The sequence below is a fragment of the Mus caroli genome, chromosome 11 (genome assembly GCF_900094665.2).
Source record: "Mus caroli chromosome 11, CAROLI_EIJ_v1.1, whole genome shotgun sequence".
In the NCBI taxonomy this organism is placed as follows: Eukaryota; Metazoa; Chordata; class Mammalia; order Rodentia; family Muridae; genus Mus; species Mus caroli.
Window position 1 is genome coordinate 31,183,905 of NC_034580.1, and position 16,098 is coordinate 31,200,002.

Consider the following 16,098-nt stretch of genomic DNA (forward strand, 5'->3'; position numbering starts at 1 on the left):
AAGGATCTCGGTGTTTCACAGATGGTGTTCTTTGCTCCTAACAGAGAAACTAAGTTACAACCGCTACCAGGAGGCTGGTTAACTCTAGCCATTAATCCCCAGGAGAAAAATAACAATAGCATCTGCCTGGAGGTGGATTTAGGGGTTACTGTGTCCAGCCAGGCTGTTGTGAATGACCTTGAATGATATGCATTAGAAGAACAATGTCATGCCCATTTACACTAAGGAAAGTGGACTGGGCATCAAAGGGCCAGCGTTGTGAATGGTGTTTATCAAAGATTCTAGAACGGCATATTTTTAAACAAAGAAAATATGTCTCTGCTATAAGCTGACAGCAGTCGGGAGGTTATGAGCCCGCCCCTCCCCGCCCCAGGCTGTGAAGGCAGTGCCAGCTGAACAGCATCACTTTGAGCAGATGGAACTGACTGGCTAGGGGGTAAAGACAATGCGTCTCCCTCTATGGAGACCAGGAGTTGACACAACTCAGGCTGGCTGGCTTTCCAGAAGGAACCCGCGGGCAGGGCTGGAGTCCATCATCTCTGGTTCTGACCTGCTGTTGAGCAGTTGGAAAGCAGGTCCCCATTAGATCAAATTTAGGGTTCAGCGGGCTGTAGATTGGATTTTTCCTCATTTGGCTGGAGATTGTCTGATAAGAAGGCTCTGATTAGAATACCCTGGTTGACTGGGTAATTTCATCTCCTTTGACTCAGAGGCAGAGCATGGGAGTGTTGTCTCCTCCGCCCCTCCTCCCTCTCTCCTGAATGATTGATTGGTCAGTCTCTAGGGGAAATGTCCCTTCCATGCCTAGAGGTCCTGGATATTCTCTTTTCTGGAACTTGTTGTGACACTAACAGGGACCAAGTGGATGTTTGTTCTTGGCTATTCTGCCCCTCCCTCCCTTCCTGACTGCTCTGGACTTAGCTGCCATCCTTCCAGCGATGCCCAGTTTAGGATGTACCCAGCCATCCCACTAGGGCAATTTGCTTGCCATGCTCCTTTGGACAGACAGTCAACACCAATAGTACAGTATCCTAGGCACTTTCAGAGACTGCACCAAACGGGTTTATACAGGCAAGCTTCAGCAGTCCTTGGAGTTGACCCTGAACTTGATACATTGTCTTCTGAATCTTCCCAAGAGCTGCATCCTTAGCTGAACTTACAATGTCTCATATCAAACGAACCTCAGGGCTGCACGCGTGTGTGCACGCGCGCGCGCACACACACACACACACACACACACACACACGGCTGGTACTACAGTCTCACCATGCCTTCTTTAGATGTTTCTGAGTAGCTAAGGTACCTCCCTAATTAATTAATTAATTAATTAGGATTAATTAATCCTAAACAGGTCCATTCAGTCCGGCAGTCTTCACTGTTGTTGGAGATGTAAGACAGTCTATCAGCTTCCTTGTTAAACCAGACTGCCAGGAAGGAGGTTGGGTGATAGAGGGAGACACCTGGGAAGCCATGGTTAGAACAGAACGTGTCACCTGCTTGTAATCCTGACTACTTTCTCTTGACCCCCCATGAGCTCTCAGGACATGGGAGGTGACAGCTGTCTGATCGGGGTGGGCAGCCATCGGATAGGATGTCCTGAGATCCTGCACTCTGTAACTCAGAGGCCCGTTGTCTCCAAGGCAGGGAAAGCAGTCAGTATGTCACTAGGGCTGTTGTTTCCTTCTCTGATGGGCAGCTGCAAGCTGTGCTGTCACCGCTTTCCCTGGGGAAGGGAGCATTCATTTAACACTCATTGATCTCATGGCATGGCCCAGAAAGTTGCTGGAATCAGGGAGCCATCAGAGATGCAGGCTTTTCAACCTGCTCCATGAGGATTTTTAAACCAAAACCAGACTGTCTTCAGCCTGGAAGAAGTTAAGACAACCCGGGCACCTGTTCAATTTTCTTGGAAGAGAGACAGAACCATTTGAGGTTCTTGAAGTTTGCCAAGCAACATGCCAATTACAGAACACTGAGCATAACTTCACTCCATATAGATTACATCCCCTCACCAGCACGTCACAGGTACTTTCCAATATGCTGCTATCCAAGACATCTAACAGCGATTGAGCACTTAATAAGCCCGGGACTGGTGCTAAGCAGTGGCAGACGCAGAGTCTCATTTAATCTTCTTGACACTGCTACAAGGGAAGTATTTTGATCGAGGCCCATTTTACAGACTGGAAACTGGGGGTTAATTAACTTGGTGTTGATCACTCATATCTAAGTTGTAGGGCCAGGAATCTAGGAGCCCTTGTTTCCCCGAGACACAGAAATGAAGCTGTGTGAAGGAAAGAGTCCTCTCCTGTGACAAAAAGAGTTCCGATTCAGAAGTTGTTTTTAAGGGAACAATTCTCCCCCTTCTTATGAATCTGGCGCGTCCTAAGAAAAACCCTAACTCCTAGAATGTTCCATGTAAATGGTTCTGTCTTCTTGAAGGCTTGATTGGTCACCAGGTGGCAATCAGGAAAGTGACCATCCCGATAGATGGGGGTCAGGAAAGTGACCACCCCAATAGGTGGGGGTGGCGCAGCAAGCAGAGCTAAAACAGGCAAGGTCACTGCACTGCCTCACAGACAGGTCATAGCTGTCCCTCTCTAGGCTCTGGGTCTCAGCTCTCCTCTGATTCTCTTAGAAAACCCCTACTGAACCCTGCTCCTAGGGCCCTCCTGTGTCACTGGAGTGGATAGATAGGAATGTTGCTCAGACAGGCCACCGGATGGCGATGCTGTATGCTGCATGCTTTTGTTTCATTTCCATCTGGAGTCACCATGACAACCCCAGGCCTGTGACAATAGCATAGCCATTATCGGGAGAGAAGGAAAGTGTTACCTTTGCCACCTTGGGAGCTGGAAGGTTCCTCCTGTGCCCTGCTATGAGTGTTTGGCATAATGTGGATCATCAGAGCATCCCCTGACAAGCTCCAGGAAGAGCCTGGCCGTGGCCAGAGAACCTCTGTACTGTGGCAGGAGAAATCAGTCATGTCTTCTTCAGTCCGGCGTCAGCAAGTTACTGAAGGTCAAAATTCATTTCCCATATTTCATATGGGAAGGAAGCATGAAAAGAGATTAGTCCCGTTACACTTAGTGGATAAAGAAATTTAGGATGGCAGAGGGTTAATTCTAATGAAATAAAAGAGAAGACAGGCATATTAATGAGAGAAGGATGCCTGGAGATCCTCCAGCTTAGTCAGGGGTCCATAATAGCTCCCTTAATTGGTCTCGGTACTAATATTTTATACCCATGTGTAATAGCAAGTACCTCTCTAGAGACATGTAGGACACTTTTAATGGCAAAGAGTCTTTCTAACACTTCCTTTAAAAAGTGTTCTCCCCTGAAGGAGCCAAAGAAAAGGTCATGCTGGAGGCCCTTGGTGCCATCTTTCTCCTCATGTGGAGCTGCTGCATGCCCTTGTTTGTCAAAGAGTAAGTGACTTGCAAGTTCAGGAAAAGAAAGTTCACAATGCTGCCGTTCTGGCTGGATTCATCCCTGTCTCCCACAGGGATAGTTCCTGGAAGCGTTTCACCCTTTCTCTTGGAAAGCCCACTGCACTCTGTCTGGACACTGGTTTTCTGAGAAGGCCTTGCATTCTCGGGCATCTGGAATTTTCTCTTGACATCTTCAGCAAACACTCTGTAAGAGGCAGAGTAAGGCAACCTTTTCCCGCAGACCTTTGAGCAGGTGTAGAGAATATAAATACGACCCAGAATGATAGCTCTGGGCCCCTAAATCAACACGTGGCTGGCTGGAGTTGCTAAGGTGATTTTAATGCAATTTATCACTAAACCTAACTCCAGATGTTTGTCTTGCCCAAATCCTGCAGCAAAGGCCTTGGAGGATGGGGTATGGGCAAGGGTGGTAGCTATCGGTGAGGCATCAGTGGCCTTTGGAAAGAGACTGTGCTCTTATTTGATCTCAATGGGCTCATCTATACCCATAGTTCACCTCCTTGACAGCTCTTGAACCTTGAACAAATAAGGCTGCACGCTGCTACCAGCAGCAAGAGTGCCTGAGCCTTCTCTGATAGGCCAGACCAGTCCCCGAGCAGGGCATGAGTCAGAAGAACCATTTCCATACCAGACTTGGGGTATTTCCTTCCCCCCAGTGAGCTCTGGCTTCGTTTCTCCCTACCCTGCTTCTCCTGTAGGCAGCTGCTTCTGGAAAGGATTATCTCCCCACAGCATCGTTACGTTGGGTAGTCGATGGGATGTGTGCTAATACCTCTTGACATAAAACATATGCGGAAGTCCAAAGTGCTCCAGCAAGCAGGCAAAGGCAGGAGGTGGTAGCACGGCTCAGCTAACACATGCAAATATAAACACACACTATCTAATGGGCTCTTCTCCTCCCATTCCTCCGATGGGAAAACAGGGCTCTTCTTGTGTTATATTGTTGCCAGATCATCACTTAGTTTGATGCAGAAACCTCTACCTCTACCTCCTCATAGCTTTAGGTGATTGGCACCTTCCCTTAATGAGCAGATGGGTATCAGAGTAACAGAATGGTTAGATGACCATTCACAGGTCAGGGACCACTACTCAAACTGAGTTTATGTCTTTGTGTCTCCCAGTGTTATCTGGCAGGTAGAGGTGGCGTTTACTATGTAGGGTTATGGAGGATTCGATATTTGTAAGATGTCAGTGCAAGTGCTTAGTGTGGATTAACCCCTCAGGTTACTCCTCACACAGCGTCATCATCCTCTTGATAGTCACATGACTCTTGAGTTTCCTTTGGTGTGCTGGTCTGGGAGCCTCAAAAGAGAGTTGGTTTTTCTCTGGAAACACTTGTGAACAGTGGGGAGTCAATGTTTTCATCTGTGAAAGATGGCCTCTGGCCTCTGGGTGAACAACCCAGGTGTTGTCTCCTGCTCGTCTCAGAATGCAGAAAAGCTTCAGAGTGAGGAGACCCGTGAGCCACACACACCGTCTCCCTCATCAGCACTTAGCTCTCCCTGAGCATAGAATGTCTGCCTCACACAACTACAAGATAAAGAAACTTGAATCAGTTACAGTGTGGTGAACATCCCAAGCTGAGACATGTCTCTACTCCCAAGAGACAAGCGGGGTCACCTAGACCCAACCAGACGTCTGTCTGCCGACGTATATCCTGTCCACCTCAAGGCCAGCAGAACCAGGCATGCACTGGAGATAAGGAATACAGAAGAGAAAAAGTGCATATATATATATATATATATATATATATATATATATATATGATAAGCTTTGAAATCACACAGGCTGAGGTAGCTTGACCAAGTCTGTCATCATTCTGGCCCTCGGTTTCCTCACTGTAAAAATGATGGTGATCAGGATGCTCTTGTGTGGGAAATATTTGGTGCATGGGTGTGGCCTCCACCAACGACCCAGCCTTCTCGATGTGGTTTCTACACACATTTACATCACTGCTCCTCAAAGGAGGATAAATCAAAGCAGATAAAACATTGTAGAGGTCTTTACTCCAAAGGAAGAGAATTAACTTGTCTAGCCCACAAGAGAAGCCATGGCCATCCTCTGATTGCTAAAGTCCAGTGCAGAGACGGTGTGAGCATTCCTAATCCCCAAAGCCATAACTTCTAAATCTGTACCTTTTTGATCATCCATATGATACCACAGGTGGAATATTCCACACTTAACCTCATGTGACAGATCACAGTCAAAACAGCAGCATGCAAAAACCATTATAGAAAATGTCCTCCAGGTGTTGTATATAAGGTGTATATGAAATGTTAATGAATATAGAGTTGGGTCCCTTCCCTAAGATCTTCCACTATACACACACAATATCCCACAGTCTGAAATTCTAAATACTTCTGGTCCCAAGCGTTTCAGACAAGGGATGCTGAGCTGATAGTTCTTTTTGGCTCTGTCTTTTGGTGTTTTTTGAATGCCCTCATCTCTTTCCCATGGACCAGATAGCTCAGAGCTCCTTTTATGGAAGCCAGACTAAGTTGAGTAGCTGCCAATCTTCTTCCCCCAAAGAGAGAGAACAGAGACAGGCTGCTAGATCCTGCTGATGCTGAGGCTCTGAGGCTACCTCAGTGACTAATTCTCTGTAAGCAGCTTAATTTTATCTCTCACAACACCTCCTCATCACGCCTGGGGAGCCGAACAGCTGCAAGAGGATGAGTGTCCAGGAGCCTATGCCCTTCTCTGTCTTCTTTTGCCCCCTGCTTCATGAGCTCTGCACCCAGAGCTCTGTTTCTTAGTAACTCTGCCAGCCTGGGTTGTTGTGATATTTCACCCCTTTGAAAGAACATCCTGTGCTGAGAGATCCAGGAGCAATGGGAGACAGAGAAGCGCACAGATGAGCAAAGGAAGCTGGACCTGGTAGGCCAGGAGTATTGCCAAGATCCATGCAGGGTAAATACTCTCCAGGCAGGTCAGAGCTGCTCCTTCTCTGTCTCCAGAGCCATCTTCTTTGTCTAACTCAAATGCTTCCCAGTACCAAGTATTGCTGTGGGGCTCATGAATCTGGAACAAGGTGTCATGTCTAAAAAGCCTTCTTAAGCTAGAGAGGTCCAAAAGGGACTTGTGGGGGTTGGGGGAGATACATGATTGGAAAAAAGCTCCAGACCGTGGCAGAGAGCATCATGTCCTGTCTGTGAATGTGTCATTTGAATCATTGCCAGAGGTTTTGGAATTTGTTTTCCAAGACAAAACAACAACAAAAAAAAATCTGCTCTAGGTGTGTGAGTGGGGGGGGGGTTGCATAAAATTCTAACTTTTGACGCATAGTAAAATCTTATTGTAAAATGTTAGGAAAAAAGAGATCCTCAAACCATTAGCTAAGTCATCCCGGTCTCTTTATTAAATAGTTTAACATTTCTGGCATGATGGTGCTCCCAAAGGCCTTGGCTATCAATATTTAGAACAAATCATTTACCAATGACTTAAAAAATAAAACACCCAGGCATAATGGCATATGCCTTTCATCCCAGCACTTGAAAGGCGGAGTCAGGCGGATCTCTGAGTTCGAAGCCAGCCTGATGTACAGAGTGAGTTCCAGGACAGCCAGAGCTACATAGTGAGACCCTGTCTTATAGGGGGCAGGGGTACAAAAAACAACTAATAGATTTGATTTTATAAATAAGGTAAAAGTGTGTATGTGAAAGACCCTTTTCTAACATGATTGCTTGAATTTTATTGTGTTCATATTGCAGCCTCGTTCAAATGTCCCCCACTTAGAATGACCTTGACCACAGTCTAATACAGGAGTCATAGGAAATTGTTGGGGGGGGGTTGTTACAGAGAGGATGGGCAGATTGGCAGGGTAGCTAAGGCATTCATAAAGAAGCAGCTGAGCCCTCTAGAGACCTGGTTATCATAATTCCTCACAGCGTGCTCCCTGGAAACTCTCCTGACCTTGCAAAAGCCCTCAGACTCTCTGCTTCAGTCTCTTCGCCTGGAACTGTGAGAAGGCGCTGCCCATCTGCCCAGGTTATAGTGAGAATAACAGGGGTCAGGAAGGCACTTTGGAAAACAAAGAATATTCTAGCAACGTGAGCTTTTTAAAAATTTTTTTCTTCACTCTGAGGCAGGAGGACATCTGTGGGGACCCTAGGGACCTTGCACGTTATTAGCCAGATTAAACAGGCTGTTCTTCTTCTGCTTGTCATGGCCACAGCTGCCTGCCTGCACCTGGCTAGCACAGGGAAACAGAGCAAGGGAAACAGGCCTGCAGTAAGGGAGGGAAGGCTGCCACCCAGGGGCCCCTCTACCCTTGCTAACTCCAGTCCCTGTGGCCTATGGCTTAGAGATGCTCCTAAAGCAAGGGGGTCAGCTCTGAATCCCTGATTATTCACCACCAAGGGAGCTCTGAGTCTGCCGTAAGAAGTGGTATCTAAAAATTCAACATTCTTCCTCTCTGGTTCTTCCCCCTCTCCTTCAAGAAGGCATGAGAAATTATTTCACTGTAGTTTCAAGGGCACAACCAGTCAGTCTAGGGCCATAAAGGAAATGCTCAGCCAAATTTGCTTGACTTAGCAGCACTGCTTTCTGAAACTTGTCTGTGGTGCTCAGAACATCTGCTGGGCCAGTGCTTCCCGCACTTCCTGTGTTGTTCTGTGAAGGAGGGAACGGTATAAAAAGCTATGATCATAGCAGAAAGGGCCCCCAGTGGGTAAGAAAGTTGAACCCAAATCAGATCTATCTTCAAGGAGAGAGACCCCTGAAGGTGTGTATGGAGCTGGATATATGACCTTAAAAAAAAAGAATAAACCTTGGTAATGAAGGGGGAGATTGAAGAAATGGCATTTCTGTTACACCAGATTGCACACGTGGCAAACTAGGAAACTAGTAAATATCCTCACGTCACAGATTAAGGTGAGATGCAGGAAGGAACTGTATAGGAGACAATTACTGGGATGATAGGGCCCTGCTGAGGGCCAAGAGGGTTGGGGCAGCTTCCCTGAGGAAGGTGAGCGGGTCAGAGCAGGCCTCTCTGAGGAGATGGCATTTGAGTAGAGAGGCCAGCTGTGCTGAAAGGGATGGAGAAAGGGGTTAGAATGTGCCTGAGGGACAGCAGGTGACCAAGAGGGCTGAAGAGAAGTAGATGAAGGTATGAAGTTATGATAAAGACAAAGTGTGTGTGTGTGTGTGTGTGTGTGTGTGTGCGCGCGTGCGTGCGTGCGTGTGTGTGCCTATACATGAACACATTTCTTCCTTGGGAGATGGTCTATAACTTTTATTAGATTTCCTATGAAATCAGTGATCTAAACAAGCTCCAGGGAGTTCTCTGAATCAAAAAATCGCCCTAACTCCATCTATTAAAGCATTACAACAATTGTGCCAAATGATTTTTCTTCTTCTTTGTGATGCCTGGAAGCTCTGAACTCTAAAACAGAAAAGTGCAAAATGCTCGCCCCCACTCCCAACGTTTGTCCAAGGCTGCAGGTGTGAGGCCAGGTGCAGGTGCGAGGGAAGGTGCAGGTGTGAGGCCAGGTGCAGGTGTGAGGCCAGGTGCAAGTGGTGATAACTTGTGCAGCACAGCATCCGCAGTGATGAGAGAAAATGGGGGGGGTCTGGGAAGCCCAGAAAGCAGCCTCTCTTTCTCTGGGCTGCAGCAGAAACTCAAGGCCATGTGGATGAGGGATGCCCACTTTCCAGCAGTACCAGCAGGTTCAGTCAGCCTTTGCTCCGCTGACAGTGACTGGAAACCTCTCTTCTGCCCACAGCCTCCTCAATGCTAACAAGATCAACTGCCTGCGGGTGAACACCTTCCAGGACCTACAGAACCTCAATCTGCTCTCTCTGTATGACAACAAGTTGCAGACTATCAGCAAAGGGCTCTTCGTTCCACTGCAGTCCATCCAGACCCTGTGAGTACACCGCCCTGGAAGTGGCAGACCCCTCCCACCAAAGCAACGGAGGGAGGACTGAGGCCCTGTGGGAGGATTTCTAGCATTAGCAGCATGGCTGGGAGATGAAGCTCAAAGCACTTAACTGCACCAAGCATTCAGGGTTGGTACCATTGGGGCCTGACTGTGATGAAGTTTATCTCACTTTCAAACATGTAAGCCTCACAGCACAACCCAGGATCACCGCCAGATTTTATGTGAAGAATCCAAGGCACTGAGAGATTGAAGAGTTTACTCAAGATCACAGCTAGAGGGTCTGAGATGGGGGCTGGAGAGGTGGCTCAGAGGTTAAGAGCACTGGCTGTTCTTTCAGAGGTTCTGAGTTCAATTCTCAGCAACCGCAGGGTGGCTCACAACCATCTATACTGGGATCTGATGCCTTCTTCTGACATGCATGAAGACATAGATACATAGATAGATAGATGGATGGATGGATAGATAGAATTTAAAGAAACTATGGCTAGTATGAAACAGGATGCTGGCATAACTTGCGAGCTGTGCTCATGACCACAGTAGCCAGCGTGGTGTTCTAAGCATTCTCTATCTCTGTGAGGATCCATCCCCCCCTCTGGCAGCTCCCCACACCCTGCAAAGCCAAGTCTCTAACACAGGCTTTCTGGGGATGCCTTATACACACACCCAACCCTTACTTCCCAAGCACTGCTGGGGTGTGTGTGTGTGTGTGTGTGTGTGTGTGTGTGTCCTGCAGGTAAGCAGATCACCAGGGTGCATATCTCACTCAGGTCTGTGGGCTTCACAGTTCCAACCACAGATTTCAGTGCCAGCCCCAGGCCTACAATGAGCCTGGAGGTCTTCTGGAAGCCCTGGAAGTCATTTCATCTGGCACATTTCCTTAGTAGTGAGAGGCAGGAACCAGTACAGAGTGAGGACAGCTGCTTGGTGTTGAATGCCCACCACGACCATGTGGGAAGTTCTGTGCTTAGTGCTCTGAGTGGTCCTTACTCTCAGAGGAGGTGAGGTCCTCTGCACTCCCGTGATGGTGAGGGCAATGGCAACAGTGCCCACTACTATATGTGGAACTCCCACCATAAGCCTGTTACCATACCAGCTGCTTTATGTGCCTGGCATCACCAAGCTTGGAGAAATAGAATGCATGTTGCTGTAAGTGTAAACTCTAAAGCTCTAGGCTTGCATTGCCCATCAGATTCCAGCATGGGGGAAGTGGAGCCAGACAGCAGTAGGTCCTGCCCTGAGAGGGGAGAATGGGGAAGCTGATTCCCCAGACCAGATGTTGGCTGCATCTGTGCTGCCTTTAGCAGACAGCTGGCCTCACACCATTTCTGTGACTCCTCTCTGAAAATGGCACCCCCACCTCCTCCAGGCCTCCTGGGACAGTGAGGAAAGGACCTCACACCAGTTTGCTAGGGCCCAATACAAGACAGGGTGGTGGTGAAGCGAGGTACCACAGGTCACTCCGGATTGACAGCCCTGTCCCTCTTTCAGCCACTTAGCTCAAAACCCATTTGTTTGCGACTGCCACTTGAAGTGGTTGGCTGACTACCTCCAGGACAACCCTATTGAGACAAGCGGGGCCCGCTGCAGCAGCCCACGCCGGCTGGCCAACAAGCGTATCAGCCAGATCAAAAGCAAGAAGTTCCGCTGCTCAGGTAATCAGGTTATGGGAGCGGGGGCCCCACGTTCTGACTCAGAATACAGCAGCCCCAGAGAGGCCAGTAATCCAATCTGGAGGACAGCAAGCGCTGTAATGGCTCCTCGGGAGCTTCTTTGCAAATTAAATTGGGGAAATTCAGTTAGTCCTACAGAAAGCCAATTACCTTATGGATTTAAAATAAAACACACTCACACAATAAAAGCATGGGGGAGGGGTGGGCACCTTGGGAGAAACAGAGCCCAGACACAGTTGCTCCTCCTAGATGGAGCTAGGTGGAGGGAGGCTGGGCAGCCTTCGCACGCGTGCACTGGAGAGGAGACCAAGATTTATTTTGTAGTCTCTGAAGCAGATTCCCCAAATGGCACAGAAATAGATACAGCCCAGGCTGGGCTGCAGCCAGGCTTTGGATATAGCTCTCAACCATTATAGGTTAGGTTACAGGTTTCACAAACACCTTCCCCACCTCTTGGAAGCAGATGGCTACTCTCTCCTGCTAGAGGGAACATCAGACTGGGAAGAGGCACAGCTTGTATTCCCGTGCCCAGCTCTGTCTAGAGGCGGCAAGAGACTTCCCAGCCCACCTCAGAAAGAAAGGTGGTCTCCTTCACCAATGGCGGCATGAGCTAGCATTGAAACATCATTATCATTTTTCTGTTTTTCTCAAAAAAGATCAGGGCTGTGCTATGCTGTGCTGTGCTGTGCTCGCCATGGCCGATAAACAGACAGCAGGATGTACCGAGATAGAATGAGCCAACCCTGACAGTGTGTATCTTGGCGAGAACCGTGCTCCCACCCATCTGAGAGAGTACTCAGTCAATGTGTTTTCCCCAGAAACAATGCTGGCATGGGGACTGGTCATCAGAAGGCCAGAAGACAGATCTGAGCTTCTTATACCATGTTCTTTATCCCTTAAATCAAATTCTGTCATGTGTGTTACCAGGATGATACACTTGAGATTTTTATCCTATTTTACCTGCAGAAGCAAATACCTGGAGAGGGTCTAGAGAGATGCAGGGACTTTGTGGTAGTAAGAACACTCATTCGTTGCCTATTTGCCTTCTCCGGCACAATGGTATCAGTGAGCAGACATTTTTCGCCTGTGAGGAGCACTGTCCTGAGTGATCTCAGTTTGATTTGCTTCTTCTAGTAGCCACTTGGAGTCATCAGGTGAGAGCCCGCTCTAAAGCAGAGAGAGCTGAGGGCTCCAAGGTGAAGGTCACCCTCACATCACAGTCAGTAAGCAGTAATGAAGATCAGGGTCTATAACTGTTCTATTAATCTAGGGCAGCGGGTGGTCCAGCTACTTGAATTGCTGTCTTCCTAGTTTCTTGGCTGTACTTCTAACCCCCAAACACTGTTTCCTTAGATTCCTCTCTGAGTCTGGGGACACCTCTGGGTAGAAAGAGCACCAAGAGTCACCCATAGAACACCATCCCTTCCCAGTGCTTACAGTTATCCCTGGCATTATCTCCTCCTTCTTCTCTGCCTACTTGGGGCCAAGTTAATTAGCTTGGCCAGTCAGTGGTTCCCATAGAATGGGTTGATGAAGTCAGAGGAGGGCAGAGAGCCACCTGCCGTCCTGTACTTCAGTCTCATGAGTGTCCTGTCAATACCCAGGACCTCAGGTTGAGTCTAAACCCTGAGTGGCAGGGGAGGGACAGAGACAACACTGGATCCAATTAGTATTCCCATCATGGCAGTGACCTAGCATTGACTGAGGCTGGGACAGGTAGCAAGGTATGGGTGATGTATACAGAAAGAGCAAAGAGCAGGGAACAAGAAATAGACAGTAGAACTAGGAAACAGTTAAGCTAGTTTTGAAGCTAGCTGGGCCAGTGTCTACCTGCCTGCCTCGGTGTTTACAGGATCCTGGCTTCCTGTGAGGGACAGAAATAAGTGGAAGAAAGAGAAAGAAAGAAAGAAAGAAAGAAAGAAAGAAAGAAAGAAAGAAAGAAAGAAAGAAAGAAAGAGACAGACAGAAGTCTTAAATTGACTTTGTGTAAAATGTCATTAAGAAAAAAATACCAAGTAGAAAGCTTGTTCGTGTAGAGGTAGTGATGTTCAGAGCCCCGCTGAGCTTAACTTAGAGTATTTGGTGTGCTCTTCTGTAGCTGTGTGGGAGGTGCAGAGGGATTACAATGGCTTTGAGAAATACCAGGAACTGTGTCTGCCTTGGCCTTGAGGAGACACAGAAACCATAGACCTGAAGATTTGTGTATCTAGGAAGCTCCAGAAAGGGGAGGTGGGAGGGGTGGCAGGTGACATGGACTGGAGCTGACAGATAATAACTCTGCATTTTTACTTTCCCCTAAAAGCAGCCCCCTTGACAAAACAGCTGATGAGATTAGGAGCCAATTTGAGGGCTGCTCCTGCAACATGTCCAGCCCCTCCCTGGGTAGGGCGTCTGGCTTCCCAGCCACTTTGCTCTGCCTCTTTACCAGCTGCATCCACCAGCCTGGACCAAGATCCATTTAGAGGCGGATGCTGCCTGCTAGGGGTGATCTAGCCAGCAGATTAAGTCCTTCAGCACAGGCCCCACCCTCAGGGTGCATTTGGCAGCTAAAGGACACTGCCTGCCTTCTATCATGCTGTCCCTCTTTTTTGTTTTTAAGAAAAAAAAAAAGCTGTGTTTCTTTTTTAAAAAAAAAGAAGAAGAAGAAGAAGAAGAAGAAGCTGTTTTATGGAAAGTGTAGGATCCTTTGGGTACAACACAGGGCCACTTTAGAGACCTCAGAGTTCATCCAGTCCACCCTAGAGAGAAAATTGAGACCCCCCAGGCAGAAAAGCCCTAAGTTCAGGCTATTATTTTCTGGGCATGACCTAGAATGCTATGATGATTCTAGTGTACCAGGATGATTCCTGGTATGGAAGATTCCAGATCACTTACCTTTGGGACTCCATGTCATTTTAGAAAAGCAAAGAGAGGGCCAGAGAGGAACTTTATTGTGTGCACATGCACGCGCACACGCGTGTGTGTGTGTGTGTGTGTGTGTGTGTGTGTGTGAATGAATGTGTATGTGTATGTGTGTGAGTGCATGTGCACATATGTGGCATGACATAGCAGAAGTATGCAGATCAGAGGACAGCTTTCAGGAGTCTGTTAACCCACTATATGGGACTTGGGGATGGAACCCAGGTCACTAGGCCTGGCAGCACCTTTACGTTCTGGCTCATCTTCCCAGCCACCCAAGGATGTTCTAAGTTTGTGAAATGTGCCCTACTCATACCAAGGCCCTCACAGGAGACATCTTAGAACCAGAATGTTCACAGAGCCCTGGAGTTCCAGGTACAGCAGAGCCCACATTGCCATTAGTAGCTGTAGTCTATCAGATTGGGATAGGGAAAGAGAGGTGAATAGGGCCAGGCATGGGTGAACGCTAACTGGACCATTAATGCACACAGCCCACACAATGCTAAGCTGCTGAGTATGAGAGCACCTTGTCAATGAAGACAGTCCCCAAAACTATGGTAGAGGAGAGTGACCTGTCCCTACCATCAGAGGTTGTGTCCAACAGAGATGATCAGAGTCATGTGGCTGTGGCTCCATTTCTTTGAGATATGCACAGCTCTCACCTGATGCCAAGTAGGAAAAAAATGTCACCTATGGAAGATGGGATATAAAGATTGAGTCTATGGCATACAAGATAAATAGACCGAGTCTACCTAACCCTCTCCCATGTTCCCAGCCAGAGAATGGATCTAGAAATCAAACAGAAACCTAAAATTAGATGTCTTACTCTGAGGCTAATCAGTTGATTCTCTGGCCCTTTCCTTCCTTCTCTTAGTCTGACAAAAGCCCATTGTCAGAAGCCAGCCTCCGACCACCCTCTATGCATTAGCTCTACCTGTGACAGTGTTCTCAGACCATGTTGACTATGGGTATCTCCTTCGGAGACCCATGGCCCCACTGAGGCTCTGTTCTTTGCCCAGCTGAGATATGGTTGCTTTTCATGCCACAACTCCCCCTCTACTGTACCTCAGAGCAGCTGAAATGATTGGCTATCGGCCCAGGGGGCCAGGAGACCCTGCAAGGTACCCAGGAGCCTCTCGAGTTGTGGGATGTTGAAGGGAGGATTTGCCTGGAGATGAGATTACGCTGTGCTAGACCATGTCTTTATTCAAAAGGAATAGACTGCCACGGGGCTTTTCAGCTGTGGGTTCAGTCCTGTGTCACAAAGCATGAGGAAAGGTGTTGCTGATTTTTGTGTCACATAGTGGGGTGGGATGGGACAGATTTTACAGGCTCAATCCTGGGTTAGTATGTAATTGGTGTGTCAGCTGCCAGAATGCTCTTGGATATGAGTGTATGAAGGTTTCCCACCCTGTCCCTCTTTGCTGCTGAGTCTCCCTGGGGCAGGGCACTGGGAGGTGGGGACCCCTGTCTTTGGCAGGATCCAGTGGACTGCACTCCTGGTACTAATCACGCTCAGTGGGGGCCTGCTCTGGCTTCTGCTTCTCCACGCTGCTTCCTCTGAGCGCTCCTGTCCTCTCTCTGATGCTGCTTCCTGACCTTGACTCTGACCAGTTGCCGCGGGGCTTTCCTTTGTGCTTGATCTAACCATGTGGTGGAACGATGGAAACGGAACATGGTTCTGTCAAGCACCGCGGAAAGCATCGCTCTCTCCTGCAGCATGGCCCGCTGCCACCGCCGCCACCACCACCACCACCGCTGGACTCTTCTCTGCTCTGGATCACCGCGCCTGCCAGACCCACTTCTCCCAGTCTTAAATCCCAGAGGGAAGGGGGTGGGAATCCTGAAGGAGTCAGGTACATGGTGACAGGAGGTTAGAGAAACCCACGGGGCCGTGCTTCAAGTATCCACATTACTTAATGAAATGTCACTATGTTCCAAGTCTGGTCTCATGGAATCCTCAAGAGTAGCAGCTAGGTTCCAACTTCCCATTTGAAGAAGACAAGTATAACTAAGATATATGCCCCATGGTTTCATGGGAGAGACCCAGTACAGGGACACTACGTGGTAGCTAATGCAGAGGGTGAATCGCTCTTGACTTTCACCACTCTTGGTGTGCATTTCATTTGAAATGAATGTAGGAAGAGAATGGGTAGAACAGACATGGGTCTGAGATGTTGAACTTGAAAGGGGACTCCT

General features: G+C 48.2%; 1 protein-coding gene across 3 annotated transcripts in view; it reads left to right on the top strand.

Moving 5' to 3' along the window:
- Slit3 (slit guidance ligand 3) overlaps positions 1-16,098 on the top strand; it is a 587,044-nt gene that overhangs the window by 481,240 nt on the left and 89,706 nt on the right. For all 3 annotated transcript variants that reach the window (XM_021178434.2, XM_029484039.1, XM_029484040.1), the window contains 2 exons: positions 9,173-9,316; positions 10,820-10,983. In XM_021178434.2, coding sequence (XP_021034093.1) covers positions 9,173-9,316; positions 10,820-10,983 — 308 coding nt within the window. The remainder of the gene's footprint in view (positions 1-9,172; positions 9,317-10,819; positions 10,984-16,098) is intronic.